At 44.5% G+C, this 21108-nt stretch overlaps 1 protein-coding gene across 4 annotated transcripts in view; it reads left to right on the top strand.

Moving 5' to 3' along the window:
- Positions 1-21108, top strand: part of PAK6 (p21 (RAC1) activated kinase 6) — a 42539-nt gene that overhangs the window by 16243 nt on the left and 5188 nt on the right. For 2 of the 4 annotated variants that reach the window (XM_055722845.1, XM_027804056.2), the window contains exons 5-10: positions 8180-8388; positions 12909-13526; positions 16689-17180; positions 17430-17563; positions 20243-20369; positions 20546-20671. In XM_055722845.1, coding sequence (XP_055578820.1) covers positions 8185-8388; positions 12909-13526; positions 16689-17180; positions 17430-17563; positions 20243-20369; positions 20546-20671 — 1701 coding nt within the window. In that variant the 5' untranslated portion in view covers positions 8180-8184. The other 2 variants (XM_027804059.2, XM_027804058.2) reach the window with 2 other exon arrangements.

The raw sequence follows: 21108 nt of genomic DNA, 5'->3' as shown, positions 1-21108 counted from the left end.
TTCTCAGTATGGTTTCTGAAGTTGTAGGAGGATTACTGGGGGGACTAATGCACTGAGATTTGGCCATTAGTGATGATAGTGATGATGTTTTGAGGCTGATCTTCCATTTGTCTGGTGTAAGAGAGCAATGTGAATGTAGGGTGATGATAGACTAAAAGTTAAATTTATTCCCCTCAAAAAAAAAAAAATCAGGAAATTACATTTACCCTAGGGCTGAGGCATTTTAACTTGTAGTGTTTGTTCATCAATTAATTAAAAAATAATCTAATTACTAAGTGTAACTGTAGACAATAACAGTTATTTATCTTTACTTGTGTTACAAGTACACCTCAGGTTTTAATGTATTGAAGGCTATATGAACGGACATACCCACGGCATGTGTTTTTTCCTTTCCAAACAGAGCAGAATAACTGATACTCCCTAGGAGAAGGCTTGTCTGTTATGATTTAAATTTCCATATTGGTGTTGGCAGTAGTGAGTAGGAAGGCACTGAGAGTCAGCCAGGTTGTGGGGTTTAAACTGGTCTGTCTCTTCCGTGTTTTGGGGTATGCTGCCTGGGCTGCAGTGTTCCCATCAGTTACCCTGTGGAGATAACACAAGTAAACTACCTTGCAAGCTGTTGACAGTGATTATATCTATCTATCTATCTATCTATATCTCACTTTGGGAGAGTATGATGATCGTAAATAGGGACTAAGATTGTTTAGTGTTGTTTGGAAGGAGGTTTAACTCTTGCATCTCTGTACTTGGGTGGCCTGGGGAAGCACCATGGTGTCTGCCAGCCTTTTGCCATGCTGCTGGGGTAAGGATTGTGATCCAGCGTGTGTGTGACTGCCCGTGCCTCTGCTGGGACAGGTCTGCTTGCAAGCAATCGGCTGTGCTCACTTAGCGTGCGAGTCTTGTTTGGCTCCTGCTTGGTGCTTCCCTACAGTCAAGTCTGTACCATGTACGTTGGCAGCACAGAGCTACAGCTTCCCTCTCATCACCCAATGTGCCAGAGGCAGCTGGAGCTGCGACCCGTGATGTGGCACGGAGGAGCACAGTGAGGTTACAGTGCTCAGAGCCGCAGGACGTGGCACCCAGCATTTCAAAGAGCTTTGTGTGCAGTCCCATGTTCCCCAGATGCAGCCAAGTGCCTTGGCTCCTTAGTCTGTCGTGTGACCCTGCATGCCAGATGTGGCCTCTTGCACTTGTCCCAACATAACCTCCTGTCTGTTATGGAAGATGTTGCTATTCGTGTGAAATTTTGGAGTAAGAACCTTGAACATTCTTATTCTGATCTCAATAGTATTCTGATGCTCATTTTGAATGGATCAGTCATACAAGACAGTGGAGAGTGAAGCCCCACATCCTTCAAGCACTGTCTTGAAACTCTGGTATTCTGGATTAACAGCAAAATACAGCCACTTGTTTTTTACCCTGATGCATCCCTTGTGGCAAAAGAATGTCAGTAAACCCATTTGAAATGATGCAGTTACTCTCTGGACACAGAACAGCGAGGTGTGCATGTATAAGGGAAGTGTCAAAGAGGTGCAGTGCTGCATGGGTTTGCATATCCAGAGCAGGACACAGCCACATCAGGTGTTTAAAAAGTGAGGGAAAAGGGTCCTGGTTGTTAGAGTGGCTTATGTCTCAGCCTTATGACCTGCAGCACACACCTAGCTGGCTTTGGGTGAGGAGGATGCGATGAACTGCAGCCTTCCCTTGGTGCTGCAGTGGTGTTTGCGAGCTGTAACCCTCTTACAAACCAAATACAAGATGAGCCTTTTCCCGTCTGTGAAGGTGGTGTTGGATTGCAGTTGAGGTTTAGGTGTGATTTCTGACTTGGCTGCTGGTTTCTGTCACAGCGTCTAGATCAAAGTGCTGGTGTCAAGATCGAACATGTGGTCAGAGCAGGTCGTGGCTCCCACCGATGCTGGGCACTCGTGTTTTCTCCTCACAGAAGCCAGAGTGTGTTGGGCCTGGATATGAAGCTAAAAAGCAGCCAGGAGACATACCTGAAAGCTCTTTTAAGTCTGCTAATCTAGGCATAGCTGTGAAGAAACCGAGCTAGTAATTTTTTTCTGTCTCGTCTACAAATTAAGATGATAATTCCTTTTCCTTACCTTTTGTCTGTTTAGAAGAAACCTCTGGAGGGTGGGGCCTGACTTCAGAGACTGGCACAATGGGACAGTGACTTCAGCTGGCATTTCTGGGGGACTGTAAATAATGGAAAATCTTTATTACTTCTCAAGGGTAAAAGCCCATTAGCATTTGGGACATGCCTGTACTGGTTTCAGAAAGTTCAAGAGGTCTTTTCTTTGTAAGTGCTTTTATATGTCCCAGAATGAATTTGGTCTAGTGTAGCTACAACACACCTAAAAGCCTGTCACTGAGCAGCGTCCAAAACAAGCTTAGCAAATAGGCGTTCACTGTGTTTCAGGCTGTAGTCCTAATTTATGAGCAAGGAAATGGAGCAGGGGAGAAAGAGGCAGCACCATAGCCTTTAGATCCTTCAGGGGAGGCATGGCAAAAAATGTTGAGCAAAAAATGTCAAGCATTGATGATGTTCTCATTTGTCAAAAATATAAACAAGTATGTCTCTCTCTAAGCTTATTTCTAATGTAATATTAATCTGTGCGCTCATGTGTGTGTTTGGGCAGGATTTAGAGCATTACATCAGTTTGCTGTGCTGCTAGTTCACTCCGACACATAGCTTTGCTATTGGGGGCTGGTGAGGGAGAGAGAGGAGTGGAAGGAAAGGACTTGAAATGGGGGAAGTGATAGCGCAGCAAGCAAATATCCACTCTTCCTTTAGGAGAAAGGAAAAAAAAAAAAAAAAGTACCTAAGCCACTATTTCTAAAACTAGAATTGCAGACAAACATGGAAGGTGTCATTGTGACAAGACTCTGTGCTTTTGGATCCCATTTCAGATTTCAGACCATTTTGCTTTTCTTTCCCCCTTTCACTCACCCTTTGTTGTCATTTCTTGCTGTGTGAAGTCACATTTAGGTTTGTAAGCTCCTCAGGGAAGTAACCTGTCATTTTTCTTTGTCTGCAAACTGCTATGGACGTCTAGGGCTTGTTATAAATAACAATCATGTCAGAAACCTCGGGAGGCTAAACATTAGGATTTTGGAAGGTATAGAGTACAGTGAAATACCGTGTGTGCGTATTCACACGTACATATGTGTGAACACATGCGTGTATGCCTACAACATGTGTTGGTCATGGCCTACGTGAGTTGTGCTGCATTTGAAATGTGTTACATGGCAGTGACCTGTATAGCAGAGTACGGAAGTATGTTTTTTCTTTTAATCACTGGCTTCTCTGGGATCTTCTTAATCTTCCTGCTCCAGATTCAACCTGCATGTTGCAGTTCCTCAGGTCCTGTAGGGAGAGTTCTCCTCCTCTCCCCCTCTTCTTGTAGCTGGCCAGAGTGGTTTGCCATATCAGCTGAGGGAGTACTTAGAAATCAGGGGAATTGCTTTCCTCAGCCCAGGGACCCAGCGTTATCTCCTGTCTGGGGTGGGAGGAATGTAGAGAGCTGCGTCCAGATCGGCGATAGCAGTGTAATAAGCACTGATGAGTGAGTTCGGTTGCTGCAGCGAGGAGGGGGAGGGAAAGCTTATTTTTAACTGGAAACTATACAAGTGAGACTGAAGTAGCTCTCTGCTGTCTTCCGATCATCAAGTATATGTGTGAGTGAACGAGCCTGTGAACATAGTTAAGTACAGTGCATATATACTAATGGAGTGTGTGATCCTAGTGTATAGGGTGGAGGTAAGTCAGATGAAATGACAGTGCATGCTGGCTTCTTTGTCTGGGTGTTTGAACTCGTGTGTTGTAGTGAGCAATTCCTGATAACATTTATCTACTTCTTTTTTCCAGTCGGATTGATTCTTTTCTGTGCCCTGCTCCTCGTGTTGCCTGTCTCCCAGCCATTCCTCTTTCCCTTCCTAACTCCCATTCCCCTTTCTCTCTTCCATCCTTAATCTTCCCACCCCTTCCTCTCATCTGAGCCTGACCCTTCTGTCTTCTTGCCCCTCCTTCCCAGCCGATCCCTCCCCCTGCTCTGGATCTGCTGGCTGTGGGATTTTTTCTCATGCTCACTGGCAGATGTGACAGCTTTTGGAACTGTATTATCTAGGAACAGCTATATCTGGAGTTGAAAAATCTAACGTGGTTTCCCAGGCAGCAGGAATGGATCGCTGAGAGAATTTCAATCTCCGACTGCTTTTGTCTTGTGGTAGTGACTTTTATTATTTATGTTTGTGACATTTCTTACAGTACAGTTGTCAGCAGTGAATGAAAGACTAAAGTCTAGTAGATGATTATAAAATCAGTGTCACAGTATTTGTGTTATTATATTAAAGGGATGCTGTTTATGTTTAAATACAGGTTTGGCTTGATTTACAAAATCTTATATGCATAAAATGTTCTTATGAATTTCTTAGTGATCTAGAAAAGGCCTGTTTTATGTATTTTATTAAAACATTCTTTAGCTGGGTATTGGAAATACAAGTAAATAGCTCTTGCATGAAAACCACAAAGTGAAAGGAGACTGGTTAAATACAGACCTCAATGAAATGCAAACCCTACACAGATTATTACGATCCATTGGATTTCAAATAACTATTTTTAGCGTATGAATTCCATTTGATCTTAATGCAGTGTACCTTTAAACCACCTGTCTGATATGGCAATGTCTTTATAATTAAAGATTGATGCTGACCATAGAAAGCAAATGTCATTGGATACCCAGGGCTATATTGTTTTTGGAGTTGATTACATTTTGTGCTTTTTAGGATGTCTAGTATAAACCAATAACGTAGATGCTGGCCACGTCAGCTTGTTGCCCTAAAATTGACCATGAACTTAGTAGATGCTTCTTTCTGGGTTTAGGAAGCATGCTTTTGTATATAGGATCTAAGTAGTCCAGGTGTTGATTGACGGGTATACTGATTTAATGTAAGTATACAAATGTGATGTTTATGCTTATGTGAACTGATAGGCTGGCATAAAGCCACTGTTCTGTTTGGGGCCAAAACATCACCTGGGCTTTAACAATTTCCATTCTGAAGTAGTTTAGCTAGAATCCTTCTCCTTATGGGGAAATGATTGAAATGTTCAAGAAAATTGATACTACAAGTGCTGATGGTTGTGGCATTTGTAACAGCACATTTTACAGGACCCCTTGCTGCCAGAGGCAGTTAAAGAGCAAACTCGAAAGACACTCTGTGCTGTTCTCTGAATATCTTCTCATTATGAAGATGAGATGAGGAATGAAGCTGTGATTGTAGGAGCAGGGGAAGAAAAGATACTAGTTGAAATAATAGCATCGCTCTGTCCGGAAGTACTCCTGTTCTGGTGGATCAAGTAGCTGTCATGACTGACATGCAGTCAACGATTCAGAACTCAAGCACTTGATATAATACTACAGATATACTTCCTGATTTCCTTGGAGGCTGTAAAAGCTCCTCAGTAGCACCAGCTGTTGGTTTGAATAGTGCTAATGCCATGAGCTATTAGAATCTTTCCTTTCCAGCATTGTCTGCACTTTTTTGTTTGTTTTTGTTTACAGAATTGCCCTCTGACTTCAGTCTTGATTATTAGTTAATATGCAGCACCTAAGGGGCCTTAGAGATGAATCACTGTGTTTTAGTAGTGGCAATACAGACCTGGAGCACAGATGCTCTTCCCATAAGCTCTCCATTAAGATGTATTTGGGTTTTCATTGGAACATATTCTAAGCAAAGATTATTCTGGCTGTGAAAACTCCTCTAGGCAGAACAGTTGCTTCCAGCCTCTTATGGTTTTTTTTCTAGTTGCCTAACCTTTTGCTTTTTTTTTTTCAACTGTAACTTTAGTAGGGTTCTGGACACGGTAATGCAATGGCCATTGTCAGTGTGTGAATTCTGTGTTTCACCAAGGATGGATGGCGTGATTGGGGGTTTAGATGGTGTAAAGGTCCTTCTGCAACAAATACTCCCCATCCCAGTGACCGCAGGATCATGGTAACCAAATTTTAAGCCAGTGTGTATGCTTTTTCAGGATCTCAGTCTAGCACTAGAAAGCAAAGTCATCGTTCACTAAGTGGCCTGCATTTTTCTCCCTAAACAAATTTTAAGTTGAACAACCTGGAAAATGTTTGACATATATTTCACTGTGGGGGAAAAAAAGCACGAGGTTTGCTGATTTTCGAAACCAGTGTCCTCTAGAAGTGTGTTCATGCCTACACCACAACATGTTATCTGTATGCGTTCTGTGTCTCTGACCCTTGTAAATATTTGTTCAGCACAAATAGCTGGAAGGTGAGGTCCTGTGCAGGGGAAGAGCGATCATGACAAAGCTGAAGATTAAGTAGAGAAAAATCCTCTACCTGATGTCAAGGAAGGGGTAGCATTCATCGCTTTAAGCAGTATTAGTGAGAAGCAAATGCTAATATTAAACTTGTCAGTGGAAAGGAAAGAGCATATAAACATCTTTTTTCTACTGGTGGGTATTAATTGCTTTAAAGAAACCTATACAGCTTTTTCCCAAGCTAGAGAGCTTTAGCACTGAATTACCTAAAATGTTTTGGCATTGGGTGTCCATTTTGTCTCACCTCTCTTAAGGCTCTCATTGTGTGGTTCATCCTGTGCATTGACAGAATGCATCTTGGAGAGGAGATGATGAGCTCTGGAACACGCTAGTTCCATTGCATCCACAGAACAGTAATCTGCCCATTAAACGTGTTTCTCCAACAGCGAATAGGAAAATATAACTTGGAATACTTGTAACTTTAAAGTCATCAAGCCATTCAATAAAATCATAGAGCAATTGAGGGACCTCAAGATACCTGTGGTCCAGTCCCCTGCTCAGGGCAGGATCTGCTCCAAGGGTCAGACCAGGTTGCTCAGGGCTTTGTCTTCAAGAGCAAACTTGCTCTTGGTAACCTCGGAGGATGGAGACGGCACAGCCTGCCTGGGCAACCTGCTCCAATGCTGGACTCTCCTGGTCACAAAAAAGTTGTTCCTTCTATCCAGTCAGGACCTCCCCTGTTCTGCTTTACACCTATCATGTCTCAGACTCCCACCACTCTCCACTGTGAAAAGCCTGGCTCTCCATGGAAAATCCCCCTACTTCTCAGCTGTTTCTTCATGGAAGGAGTAACTTCCCCTCACCCCATCTTCCCCGTCTGTCTGTTGTGAAGAGGTTGTGTCCATCCATTGCAGTCTTCCAGTTATCTAAGCTTTCCCACCTCTGTGACTGCGTGTGGAGCTCCAGTTCTTCCTTTTCCTTCATGCTTTCCCAATTTCAAAAAGGTCTAAAACTTTTGGCTTTATCTATCTACATCTCTCTTTTTTTGGCTATAAAGTCTAAATTCGGATTTTGAACGTCTCTTGTGTTTGGGTATATTTAAGTGTTAGCTGGTTTTGGCTTGTTGCAATTGTAATGGCTGTTCACACAAACTGTCTCTCTCAGCCCCCATGGGAAAGGAATCTTAGTTTTTAATTTTAGCTTCTTCAGCAACCTGCTGACAGAGTTTGATTTCCACCTACCACCTCCTCTCTCTCTCCCAAGCCCTCTGTCTAAGCTAGAAAAACTGAGATCCAGAACCAGTCTGGGGCAGCTCTTCTTTTGGCGGCAACTCCGTTGTCTTTAAATGGGAATCAAATGTATATTACTTGGACTAACCAGTGAGAGGCAATGTGAGCCCTGTTCCTGTCCACCCTTCATTCCAGGCTTGTAGTGGAATCGGCACTGTCTAACTGGCTGGGCTCCAAGGCCATTTAACCTAGGTGCAAGCCTGTGAAATGTAAATATATATATTTAAAATGTTTGTATTGGGCAGTGTGAATTTGTAGAAATAAAGGAAGCTGAGCGGTGGAGTTCAGCCATAGGTGTAGCAGGTGTCTGTTTCTTTTCTGCAGCAGGAGCACTGCTTCCCAGTAGGCAGTGTTGAAAAGTTCACTAGAAATCCTAGCTCAGCCACTGACTCACTCAGTGGTCTGGAGCAAGTCGTTGCTCTCTTGCTGCCTCTGTTTCCTCCATCTGTGAAAGCAGATGATCAACTCTGTTGTTGAGGTGCTTGTCACTGGAGAATATTCTTCATACAACCTAATTAACTAATACAATCGATATGTGCTATTATTGATTGGGCATATTGGACCTTGACATGCTAGAGCACTGATGGTGTTGCCTCCTGTGATTCAGGCATCATGTTCCGCAAGAAGAAGAAGAAACGCCCGGAGATCTCAGCTCCGCAGAACTTTGAGCACCGTGTCCACACTTCATTTGACCCAAAGGAGGGCAAATTTGTGGGCCTGCCACCTCAATGGCAGAATATTCTAGACACGCTGCGGCGCCCCAAGCCAGTGGTAGACCCTTCAAGGATCACGAGGATGCAACTCCAGCCTATGAAGGTAAGAGAGGAAGACTACTCTTTCCTGTCCCCAGGCTTTCCTGTTCCCTAGGGAGGGCCAAGGTGAGGCAATGTTTCCATTGCCCCATACATATTTAAATGGGGCTAAGGGTGGGATTGGTAAGGAATTCAGTGGATAGCAGGGTCTGGGCTTGGATAACGATGTCTCTTCTTTTTTTTTTTTTTTTTTTTTTTGAGGTGATAGTAACTTCATCAGAAATAAGGACAGTAGTATCCTTCATGGCAATAGTGTCACTGTTCAAGTAACCAGCTGGCTGCCTGTCACTATAACAAGGACCTGTGAAAGCCTCTGTGGTAGCTGACAGGGCCTAAGATGTGTTCAGCTGTTGTACAGGGAAGCAGAGAATTTGTGGAGAGACCTGTTTTAGCAAGTTTGTCGTTCTCGTGGGTGAGCAAATTTGGCTGGTAATTAAGTTGACAGGGAAGCCTGAGTGGGAGAGAGCCAGATAGTGCTAGCCTGCTCTTCATGGATGGTGAAGTGAATGAGGGACAGCAGGGAGCAGGACTAGACCAGGGTTTCGGCTAAAAGGGCTTATAAACCAGCATTTTAACAGAAAGTGGACACAGTAAACAGGAGAATGTCCTTAAAGCGAGTCCTTCAGTAAGGAGAAATAAGTTACCAGTCCTTGTAGATGGGTGAATTGAGATGGTTGTCTTGCTTGGGTGGCTGTTGCTGATGGCATCTGGAGACTGTGTCCGTAGGTGGTTGCAGGGATCTGCTGTGTGAAGAAAGGCAGATTCATGATGACCCCTTGGAAAAGGAAATGAAAGGTGGTGACAGAATTATCGTGTTTAGAGTCTTGCTAGCTTGTGGGAAATTTTTGTTCCCAGTTAAAAAACCCTACAGGGCTCTGAAAATTGAGAGGTAAATTGTAAAATAGAGGTGTTGCTACATGGATTTTAGGAAGGACATAGAAGAAAATAGTTGTCTATCTGATAAATATAGTTAGCTTTTTGTGTACAGGTGCTTAAAACAGAGGGACTAAATGGGACTACGTTTTAGTATAATGCCAGTATTAATGCAAAATCAAACCTGCAATTTAAATGGCACATCAGGATCTTTGAGCAGAAGGCTGATTTAGAAAAGAAAAGCTTGCTCAGGCAGAACAGGTAAAAGAAAAAGAGAGGAGGTATTGCGTTCTGGTTTATGGTGTCCTGAATATGCTTTGAGGTTCAAAATGTAGTAGGAGATAGGACCACAATCCAGAGAAGAGATAAAGTATGTAATAAGAGACCAACTTGGTTAGATCAGGAGCTCTCTAATGAGCTTAAACTGCAGGAGGATTGCTCAGAAGGGTGGAAACTAGGTCAAGTTATAAAGGGCAAATAGAAAAGAAATTTACGTAGGAACAAAACCGGAAGGCCAAGGCACAAAAAGAGATGTTATTCTCAAAGAACATAAAGGGCACTAAGGAGACATCATAAGTACACCGAGGAGGGGAAGGAGGATGAAGGAAAGAATATGTTCACTGCCCATTTTGGAAGAAAGTTAATAACAGATGACACTGAGAATTCTTAAATGTTTAATGATTTTTCTTCAGTCTTTATTGAAAAGGTTAACTGTGATCACTGGGCTAACACAATTAACACGAGCATGGAGGGATAAGAATGCAGGCTAGAATAGGAAAGGAACATGAGCAGAAATGAGACTTCTTAGATAAGTTACATATTTTCAAGTCAGCTGGGCCTAATGAGATTCAAGGAATTGCAGATAGGTCAGAATAATTTCAATTCCCAAAAAGAGTCTGGAATAAATAAGCAAGTAATCTATTTGCAGCCACTTCCTAGGGGATAGCAGGGTAATCGCTAGCAGCCAGCATGGATTTATCAAGAACAAATCATGTCAAGCAACCCGATTTCCATCAACCGTAGGGTATCGGGCTTTGGGTCAGGGAGAAGTGATAGTGCTCCCCTATATCTTGACTTCAGTTGGGCTCTTGACGCTGTACCTATGGCACCCCCAAAGCAAGCTGAGCAAGGTTGCTCAACTGTTAATAAAAGCGTATTCGAAAGGATAGTGTGAGGCACCACTGTCAAAATAGAAATGTGCATGAAGAGATTTACTGGAGTTTGTCCCAAGTCTAATACTGGTCGGTACTTTCATGTGTGACTTATTAAACCTGTAGATGGTAAAAGCTGAAAGGAGGTGCAGATCTCTGAGAACAAGGATAGAACACCCAACAGCCTTTAAAAACTAGAGAAGAATCTTAAACTAATACTGCTTTGGGTTTTTTTCCTCCAGTAAGCCCAAGTGCAAATACTCTCTTAGACTGCATCACATAGTTAATTATTTCTGGTAAACTCCATTTAGACAAATTCCTGTTCAATGATACCAATCAATAGTAAGAACTTCTTTTTCCGCCCCTTTTTAAGTGCTAATTGGCCCTATTAGGCCAAACCCTTATACGTAGAGTCCTGGATTCAACTATTATAGCTGTTCCTTTTTCTGACATGTACTGTGCGTAGCTTGTAAAGGGTCACTTTTCTTTTTAAAATCATAATTTCTAAATTTTGGTCAGTATATCGTGATCTTTGCAAGAGCACTCCATATAGATTTGGCTCAAATTTGGATGTTTCTTCATTAATCTGACGCGGTCTTTAATCACAGCTGCCAAGTACAGCTAACTCCTGTCTTCTCTCTCCGCTGGAGACAGGGCTGACTTAATGGACTAGAAGTGCAACAGGTGTGACTTGAATCTAACTTTAGGCAGTTTTTACCTTGGAGGTGCAGTGAGAACTTCTAGAGAGGCCATAGCATCTCTTCTTGGAGGTTTCCTACTTTTGAGAACATGCTAGATACAAGTCTTTCTGGAATGACTTTTGTCCATCTACTTTGGACTAGCTGGCCTCTTGAGATTTCTTCCAACTTTATATTGAGTTATTCTTTTTCCCCAGTTTGCAGAAACATTGAGCGATCGGTGAGCACTGGAGGGGGACCTCTTTCTCTCCGGTGTGCCTGTGCAAACAGGAGCAAGGGTGGGAGGCATCCTGCGGAGCACTCAGTGACTTGGGGGCCTGCATGTTACATCAGGCCCTGCTCAAGCTCACTTACGAACTAGTGCTCTTAATTGAGTGCATTACTGAGGTAAATTGATATGTCTGGCATTTCTAATGGGTGAATTGGAATGGACACAAGACTCTTCCCACCCTGCTGACAGATTGCAAAGACTGGGTTTCTGACCATTTACTTTTGGAATTTTTTTTCCCTACCGGGTTTGGTGCAGAAGTGATGCAGTTTGAGGAGCTGGTGTCCTCAGCATCTTGTTTACTTGACAGCAGCTGGGGCCATGGAGAAAGGTGCATTTATGTGGTGAGGGAGGTATAATGCTGCATTAAGACTGAAGAGCAGAATTTCCTGCTGCAGGTGATGCGTATGCAATGGTATGAGTCCGATGGTCCTTTCTTCACCTTTTTCGACAAAATCTTCTATTTTGCCTTTCATTCTCAGGTGCTGAGTGAACCGGGCACTCATTTTCTGCACTGTGGTGGCATTCTATTGAAATTACTGGAGCTGCTCTGTTGCACCAGTTAAATATCAGGCTCAGTGTAATTAATTCAGCATCTTTAGAAGGTCCCTGGAGCTCAGTTAGCAAACAGGAGATTGCCATCACTCCAGGGAAGGACTTTCCTCAGGCAGAGATTCATGAAAGTGTAGGAGTGATCCTATGCTGTGAATTTCTGTGAAGAAATGAAATGTTTTGGTTCCCAGCACTAAAAGAGCTTCTGTAAGCTTTTTGGTTCCAGAATAAACAAGGTAGAGCACTACATAATATACCAACAGCTTCAAGTATCCTACTTGTATAGTGCTGTTGATTGTTTGGATGGAAGCCTTGTTCTCCATCATTTGCTTACAAGGCAGTTGTGAGCCGTTGTGACCCTTTGTTCATAATTTTTAATTATAATAGCTTGGCAGAACAGAGGAGAGATGCAGTGCTGGAACAGTGTGGTCTTCACTGGTCAGGATTAAGATGCGTTAGCAAAAATTGTAGAGAACCAGGCTAAGGGAGGCTGACTACAACACTATTGAGAGTGCTTCAGGGAAAAGATGAACCTCCTGTTGGAATGGGAAGGTGAGTTTTTCAGATAGAGCTTATGGCATGCTGTAACTTCTGAGAATTAACATTCTCAGGAGCTTGGTGAGCCTACGTTAGTGATGTGGTGTAGCACAGTTTCAGCACAAGAGAATCAGGAGTGCTAAAAAGACCCTAGTTGTGTGCTAAGGTTGTGCTCCAGACTGTGAGCATAGCAGCAGAATTCACTGTTCCGGCTGAAAGCACTGCTGCCTCTGACAGAAGGATGTAACCCAGGGAGTCTTTCCCCCCCCGCCTTCTCCTCAGTAAAGGACAAGGAAAAAAGGCAGAAAGAAAAACTTCTCTTTTTTTCCTAAGTTCCTGGGGTTGTCTTTGGCTAGACAAACAAAATCTAACCTTTGTCAGGGTACACTGAGCCACAGTTTTCACAGCTCTAACACTTTTTCTCTGCCTTCCCTATGTTTCACAGACTGTTGTAAGGGGCAGCACCATGGAAGTGGAAGGCTATATCTCCGGGATACTCAATGACATCCAGAAGCTTTCTGCCATCAGTTCGAACACTCTGAGGGGAAGGAGCCCTACCAGCAGGAGGAGAGCGCAGTCCCTCGGGCTCCTGGGGGAAGACAGACCCCCAGACATGTATCTGCAGAGTCCTGAAGCAGACTGGGCAGACAAATATGGAAACTACCTCAACTGCAATGGTGGGACCAAGGTGACCCGGAGGCAGACTATGTGGCCAGATTACAAACCCCGCCTGGAAGGACAGTCTCACCCCAACGGCATGGTGATGAAAGCACAGTCCCTTGGACCTTCAGAGTTCCGGGGTGCTGACGGCAGCTGCCTCCAGCGTGCCTCTGGTTTGCAGCACATGCCAACTCTGCCGGCGGAGGGTGAGAAGGCGGGGAAAAAGAGCTCAGAGGAGTGCTGGCCTCAGCCTTGTCTCGTACGGCAAGCAAGCGCCAGGCCCTCAGGGGAGGGCAGCCCTAGCTCCAAATCCAGGGAGAACAGCCTGAAGAGGCGGCTGTTACGCAGTGTGTTCCCCTCATCCAGCGGCTCAAACAAGTCAGGCACTTCCCTGCAGATAAAGGTACGGTTATTCAGTGGGTTTGAGTGAGTGCAATGTTGACTTTACAGTTCCAGAGGCTACTTACACAGCTGAACAAATTTAATTGCAAACATCATGCAACCATCTGTTATTGTTATGATTAATGCTGGAATCAAAATAGTCCTGGACAGGGGAAATGTGTAGTCCGCCTAAGCTTCACAGAACATACTGTTAGGCATCGCTCAAAATGTCAGCCAGAAATACACGAGAAAGGGCTTGCTAGTGGAGCTGGGCTAGCAGGTGTGTAGGCTGGGAAGGGAGGTAGGGGGCTTACTCATTTTTGCCCTTCTGTAGTAGTAAAGGCATAACTTAAATGCCGTTATACTAGCAGAAATGTGCTTTTGCCATTTGGGAAATTGCCATAATTTACATTAGTAATGTATTCTTTCGCCTGTGCGAAATAGAACTACCTCAGGAGAGCTTGCTGGTTATAGCTGTATGTGCCAAGCTGCCTACAACAGGAATGCGCTATCAAACAGGAAACCTGGCTGTTGGTTTTTGTAAGGATGGGACAGCTCACACGGCTCCCTCTCCCCCAGGAAAGTGATGCTGAATGAATGACTCACTTCTTACTGAACGAGGAGAAAAACTCTGGTTCCTGTTGCTAGGTAGGGAACGTAGCCCTTCGGGCCACTGCTCCTCATTCACCCTGGGCTAACCCAGCACCCGGTGCCCTGGCACAGCTGTCCCATGGTTTCAGTGGCTGCGCTGGGCTGGTGCTGGGCCAGGCTAATTTCTAGCAGGTGTGGAGCCCCTGAACTCAGATGACAGTAACTGCTGGCCCAACAAAACTTACTGTTCTAAAGCATATGGCAGGGTGCGGCGCTCTCCGACCTGGCTTCTCACAGTTTGAGTAAGGACCAGGCTCAAGGCTTTTGGACACAGCCTTCTCCCTGTGGATTGCCTTTCCCAGGGAATGGGATTTTAAAGGAATTGCAGTAGTTCTGTAGCACAAACTGTGCTTACTGCTGTCTCAGTAATGCTGGGCTGGGCTGTGCTGGCTGGAGGCACGTCCCTGAGTGCTTAGGCCGCTTTGCTCTCCTCTAGCAAGGGTGGCTTTCCATGCCTCAGCACTTTCATGGGAGGAGCAGAGGCTACTGGCCCCACGGCGTGTGTGTGTGCTTTGGTGTGTCAGAGCTCAAGCCGTTTGTGAGAGGAGTAGGAAAGACCTTGAGGTTGTCTAGTCCATCTCCCTGCTCTGGTGAAGGAGCTGCACCATCACCATCGCTGGCAATTGTTTATCTAAGCTGTTCTGAACAGCCGGTAATGATTAAAGCCTTGGTCTCCCTCACGGTGGGGTGTAGCTGTGAGGGGGAGAAATGCACAGCTGCAGATGAAAGGGACAGGGTGTATAACGGGCTGAAAACGGGGAGCTGGGTGCCTTGACAGGCTGCCTAGAGCTGCCATGGGAAGGTCGAGTGCTCTTTCCTTTCAGCCTGATGTAGGGGGGAAGGAGTGAGACAACCAGTGACATCTCAAAATGTCTAGAGACTGAAAATGTGTATATAGGGGCTGTCAAATTACAGGAGCAGGAAATAATACTTACGTGTGGTTAGATAAACGTGTGTGAGCTTGCATGCATGTTGTGTGCCCTTTTGCATGCTCTAGGTTATATAAAAACTTTCCCCCCCCCCCCCCCTCTTTCCTGAGACAAAACAAGAGTTGGGCAATAAGTGCTTCATTGCCATGAGCATGTCTCTGCAGGACCACAGGGGTGGAGCTGCTAAACGAGGAGGAAGGAACTTGTGACAGGCAGTTGGGGTTTGCGCACTCCTGCACCCCAGTGCCAGGCGCTACTAAATCCTACTTCCAGGGCCTGTGTGTGTGTGAAAATGAGCTGTATGTGTGTGAGGCTTATGCAGATTTTACTGTTGACAGAAATCCTTGATTAAAACCCAAAGTGCACAGAATTAAATTCTATGCAATTATTTTCTGAGACAGAGAAAATGAGTGCTCTTTAAAGAATTTCTCTATTGGCACTTTTCAGTTTCCATACCCATATTATTAACTTTATTAATAATCTGTCTGGATTGTGAGAGAGAAAAAGATTGTTGCTTTGAAGTTTTTATTTGGCCCTATAATGTAAGTGATTGGCTTGCTCTTTCTGAAGTTGCTACTTTGTCAGATCCACTATTATTTTGCATATAGCTAAGTATATAATGTATTTTATACCTAACCTGCTAGGTGGTGCTGAATTTTAATTAGTCAACATTTCCAGGGTGAGTGTTGCCACTTTAGGATTTATCCTTCTCGGGAGATCTATGCATAGTGCTAGCATGGGGTTGTGTATTCTGAAGCCCTGTTACTGCAGGCTGGGATCTTACTAGATCTCCCAAACTAAGCAGGGCTGGGCCTGCTGGGTGCTTGAGTGGGAGGTCTGCGAAAGCCTCGGGTACTTGAGGAATAAGCCAGATTCATGGCAGGTCAGTTCTGAGCTGGTGCGCTGGCAAGGTGGCCTGTGGCTCTGCCTGGCTGCAGTCTCATGCTGGCCACCCGCAGCTGTCCCGGTTCATGGTGCTTGTCCCAGAACAGAGTGCTAACTCTGTGTCCGATCAACAGGAATATTCTGCAGGTACCGGTGGAAAGTGCAGAGAGTTTTCAGTAGGCAGAAGCATAATTACCCAAAGGGAATTAGGCCAAGACATCAAAGTGATTTACAGCTTTGGCATGAATCCTCTTTCCTTTTATATATAGGAAGATCAGAGGCACGGAGGGATAAACGATTTTCAAATTCTCTGCAGCGCAGGTTGCCCCTGAGTTTTGGTGGCAAGGTTGGAATGCTTTTTAGCAGCTTTTTTGGTGGTTCCCCCCCGCCTCCCCACCGTGGGTTTTGGGTTTTGATGGTTTTTTAAAGCATGTGCTTTAAAAGGTCCCTTTTAAACTGCCTCAGTTTGGAGGCCTTTACAGTGTAGCACCCATCCTGTAACTGATTCTTGAAAATCTGCAGCCATGTGGCTTCCCCTTGGCGTGCAGCATGGGTCAGGCAGACCTGCAGACAAGAACCTAGAGGTCTCGACTCCAGTCTGCTGCAAAATGCACTAGGCCAGTGGCGTAACACGCAACTGACTCCTCACCCTTCTGGCTGCTTGTTAATCTAACGATCGCTTTTTCTTTCTTCCATTTTCATATTTATTCTTCTCAAAGGCCAACGCTTTCTTCAGGCCCCAGCAATGGGGGTCACCACGCAGCCCTGCAGCCAAAGCCCAGTCCCTTCCATCAGATCCACCTGCATCCGATTTCCCCAGGATGATCTCAGAAGCTGGGACCCCCCAGAAGTCACCCACAGCAGAGAAGGCAATTGCACTGCCACCGGGCAGGCCGTCACCGGCAGGATCTCCCAGGAACCGGCAGACTCAGACTAGTTCTAGCAACCTTCACCTTCCCCAGGACTCTTCTGTGAAAGGGCAGCTGGCCAGTGAGGACCCGGTGGTTGTGACTCATGAGCAGTTCAAAGCTGCCCTTAGGATGGTTGTGGACCAGGGGGATCCCCGGACATTGCTGGAGAATTATGTAAAGATTGGTGAAGGGTCCACAGGTATTGTCTGTATTGCTCGAGAGAAGCACTCAGGGCGGCAGGTGGCCGTGAAAATGATGGACCTGAGAAAGCAGCAGCGCCGGGAGCTCCTTTTCAACGAGGTAAGCGTGGTAGTGGGAGGGGTGGGGTTCTGCTGTCCACCGCAAAGCTGTGGTAACAGTCAGTGTGGTAAAGAGAAGGGAAGAGCAGGAGACATCTTCCTTTTAATAGAATTGTGCTAGTACCAAGAAGAAAAATGACTGGGGGGATGGAGGCTGCTGCATCCAGGGTTGTGCATGCTTGCTTTGTTGGATAAAATTCAGTGGTGTTGGTGATTTTGTGGTGGTCGGTTGTCCACTGTGTTTTTACAGGTGGTGATAATGAGGGACTATCAACATGTCAATGTAGTGGAGATGTACAAGAGCTATCTAGTGGGAGAGGAGCTCTGGGTGCTGATGGAGTTCCTGCAGGGGGGAGCCCTCACAGACATTGTCTCTCAGATCAGGTATGAAGCAAAATCCAAAACATCAATGCTTGTGTAGCAATAGCGTGGAGATTTCTGGGAAGAACACTTTCCCTCAGAGCTCTTCCGTTTGCAGTGCCCTGAAACTACTACATTTTGACTGTCATCCATTCAAAGTATGCAATAATACTTCTGCTGTGGAAGGGACTTCACTTGCAGTACCGATCCCTTCAGATGCCCACTAGTCATCTACTTGATGACCTTCCCTGTAAAACACAGTATCATAAAAAGTATTGTTTACTATATCTGTTGAATTCTGGCCAGGAAGCTCATTGAATAAGTATTAAAGAGCATGCAGAAATAGTTTTTGTGGTGCCCTCAGTGAGGCTGAATTTGTGGCTAACTCCTCTGGAGAAGTGCAACAGAGCCTTGAGATCTGGACTCCTTCCCAAATTTCATTGCCTAAAGATAGCAGCTACTGGACACTCTCCTAAATTTGTTTTCTTATCTGCACCACTTCATTAATGCCCAAAGCATTTCTGTAGGGCAAAGAAGTTATTCTTAAACGGCCTCTAGAGTCCCACTCACAAGGTGTTCTGGTGACGCAGTTATGATGATGGTGCCTTACCCGTGACCCTGGAGCACCCTCCCTCTTCCCAGCAGTCCTGCGAAGCTGTGAACCAGCGCAGGGAATGCCAGTGAAAAGGCTGATCAAGAAAGTCTGTAGGATGAGCTTTCCTTTTTTGGAGATTCAGAATCTTAATTGGATTACAAATTAGGTGGTATTGCTAACACTAATTGTATTTACTTTTTTTTAATCATAGTATACCTTTAATTCACTTAGGTGCTTTGACTAGCCTTTACTGATCCTGTGGTGGATTTAAGGCATATATCTGGCTCTGTCAGGTTCGCTGTTTTGGAAGTGCATCTGTGATGGGTTTGGGAGGCATAAAAATTGTTTATTGTCAATTAGTACAGATGACAAAGTAGATTGTCCTCTGTAGCCTCTACAGCCCCACCTCTAAGGAGTGTCTCGAAGACACTTAGCTGGCCATGAGAGGCACATCTCAGAGTCTGAGAACCAACATTTAATCCTGAAGGGTGCTGACTTTACAGCATTGCAGAGCCAGTGAAGCTCTTGTAACTCTTAGCTGGTAATAGAACCAAGGTAAAAAAAAATAATTAAAATATATTGTGAAGAGGTTTATGAAGAGTCTGTGGTTTATGTCCAGCAGTGAGACTGAATTCTATTGTGAGACCTCAGCCTTGATTTGAGTTATTTTACAAAGCCGTCCTTTTGAACCTTTTAGTGAATGCTTGTTTTTCCACATAGTGGAAACAGGATCTGTTATAACCATAACATTTATCAAAAATAAGCTGCGAGCCTTTATCAGTTTTTCACAGGGAGGAAAATACCCTCATTCCATTCATTAAACATTTGCTGAAGGTGATAACAGATTTGCATCTCCAAGAGTGAGGTAATCCTCTAGTAATCTATTTTACACTATGCAGTCACTTGACTGAGACCAAATTCCATACGTGACAAGCTGAAAGTGCACCTCTTGTTATACTTGAGGACCACAGAGCTCAGAAGTGCACCAGCTTTTCTTGCAGCTCATGCACTACGAAGTGAAAAGCGCTATTTCCAGATAGGTGAGGTTCTCTGCTGGGGAAGTCCTGGAGTTAGCCTTTGTCCCTCTGCCTCTACGGGTTAAATCACAGTGGCAAAAGCAGCCCTCTGCCATGCTTTGGGTGTATTTGCCATCAGCACGGCACAGTGCAGCCACCACGTGCAGCTGCCCTGATCAGATGGTCAGTTTGGTACGGTAAGAGATGGAATGCAAGCCAGCAGCAGAAGTGTAGGTGTCTCAGCTGATGATGCAGCCTCCTTTGTGAACGTGTAGAAATTGCTCTTGGGGATTTAGAAGGTGCTGGTATGCTCTGCACGGTTCTGCCTTCTGAGTGCTGTCTTCTCCTCGGTCTTGCCTGCAGAGCTGGATTTGAGGAGGTGCCATTTCTGTGCCCTCAACTGTGAGTTGTTTGAAACAGCTGCTAGATACAGGCTGAGAATCAAAAGTACTCAGGTTGGGTACTTCAGCTGTTCTTTGAAAGACTTAACTTCTAGCATTGCTCAGTATAAACGTGCAAAGAATGCTGTCGCTGTCCCCAGTTACAGGAGATCATTTTCATTTCTACCATTTTCACTTATACTTGATCATGAAGGTTCTTGTGTTGGTATTCCAAGCAGCAAGAGCTTCTAAAGATATGGTTCTTGGTGCTCATGCTCAAATTATGTATTTAGATGCTTTCTGGATGAAGTTGCACAATAAACCTTGTGAACAATAGCTTTACTAAATTTAGTTAAAGAAAAGAAAAGCTGTCTTAATGGTTACTGCGGCTCCTTGGCACAAAGCAGCAGCCTTGCCTATCAGAATTGCTTGAAAGAGCATCTTGCAGGATGAATTTAGATACAAGATTTAAAATCAGTTTCTCAGTATTAGACTTATGAAAATGTAAAATTGCTAACCATCAAGATGAAAATGTTTTCAACAGTAAAAGACACAGTCATAGAAGAACAGTAAAAGTGAGATAGTAATGGTCACAGGGAGCCAAAATATGCATCCGCAATTCAAAGTTGCACCGTGCCTTTGAAGAGGACCTGTGAATGGGTGCTGTCCGCTGCCCAGTGCAATGCAGTTACTCTTGTGTCCTTAATTTCAGGCTAAATGAAGAGCAAATTGCAACAGTGTGTGAATCGGTGCTGCAGGCTCTGTCATACCTTCACTCTCAGGGGGTCATTCACCGAGACATCAAGAGCGACTCCATTCTTTTGACGCTGGATGGAAGGGTATGTTTCCCCCAACAAACAAATTGTTTCCTGTCTTCTGCTGCATTAGTCAGTCCCCTTATTTCCTTTCTGTTCTGTTTGTGCCTCATCATCTTACTCCCTTTGTTGTCTTTGGTGTTTCCCTCCATGTTGCTTAAAAAATATTTTTAAGGTTGGTTGCTTTTCTCTACGTACAGGTCAAACTCTCCGATTTTGGCTTCTGTGCTCAGATCAGTAAAGATGTACCTAAAAGAAAGTCCTTAGTAGGTACTCCCTACTGGATGGCTCCAGAAGTTATTGCAAGGATACCATACACTACTGAGGTAAGGGACCACTTCCATAATATCAGAAGAGGTAGCAAATAATATTCTGAAGTTTTACAGGAAAATAACTACTGGCTTTTCTAGGAAGAGCCTCTAGAGTCTATTCAAAATATAAACGTGACTGTGACTACAGATTTGATTGCGATTATATCAATATTTCCTAAAACGGTAGAAAAACAGGTTGTTCAGCTTCCAGGAACAAGATGTAAACTTATTCTATTCTTATACCTGAAGCTTGACGTAGACTTGTATCTGCTGTAGTGTGGACAGATGTTAGCAAGGAGCAGCAAATCAATGCCATAAAGAGGGGAGGGGAGGAAGGCAGGCACAGGTGTGAGCGTTGAAATTCAGGGCAGGTGACAGCAGACTGATGAGTTTTGTTTACCAACCAGCCAGGTGTAGCACAAGCAGTTACTTGCAGACCTTTACATGTTGCA

This window comes from Falco cherrug, chromosome 10, assembly GCF_023634085.1.
Source record: "Falco cherrug isolate bFalChe1 chromosome 10, bFalChe1.pri, whole genome shotgun sequence".
Classification (NCBI taxonomy): domain Eukaryota; kingdom Metazoa; phylum Chordata; class Aves; order Falconiformes; family Falconidae; genus Falco; species Falco cherrug.
Note: the sequence above shows the minus strand (reverse complement) of the source record. Positions and strands in the feature narration are given on the sequence as shown.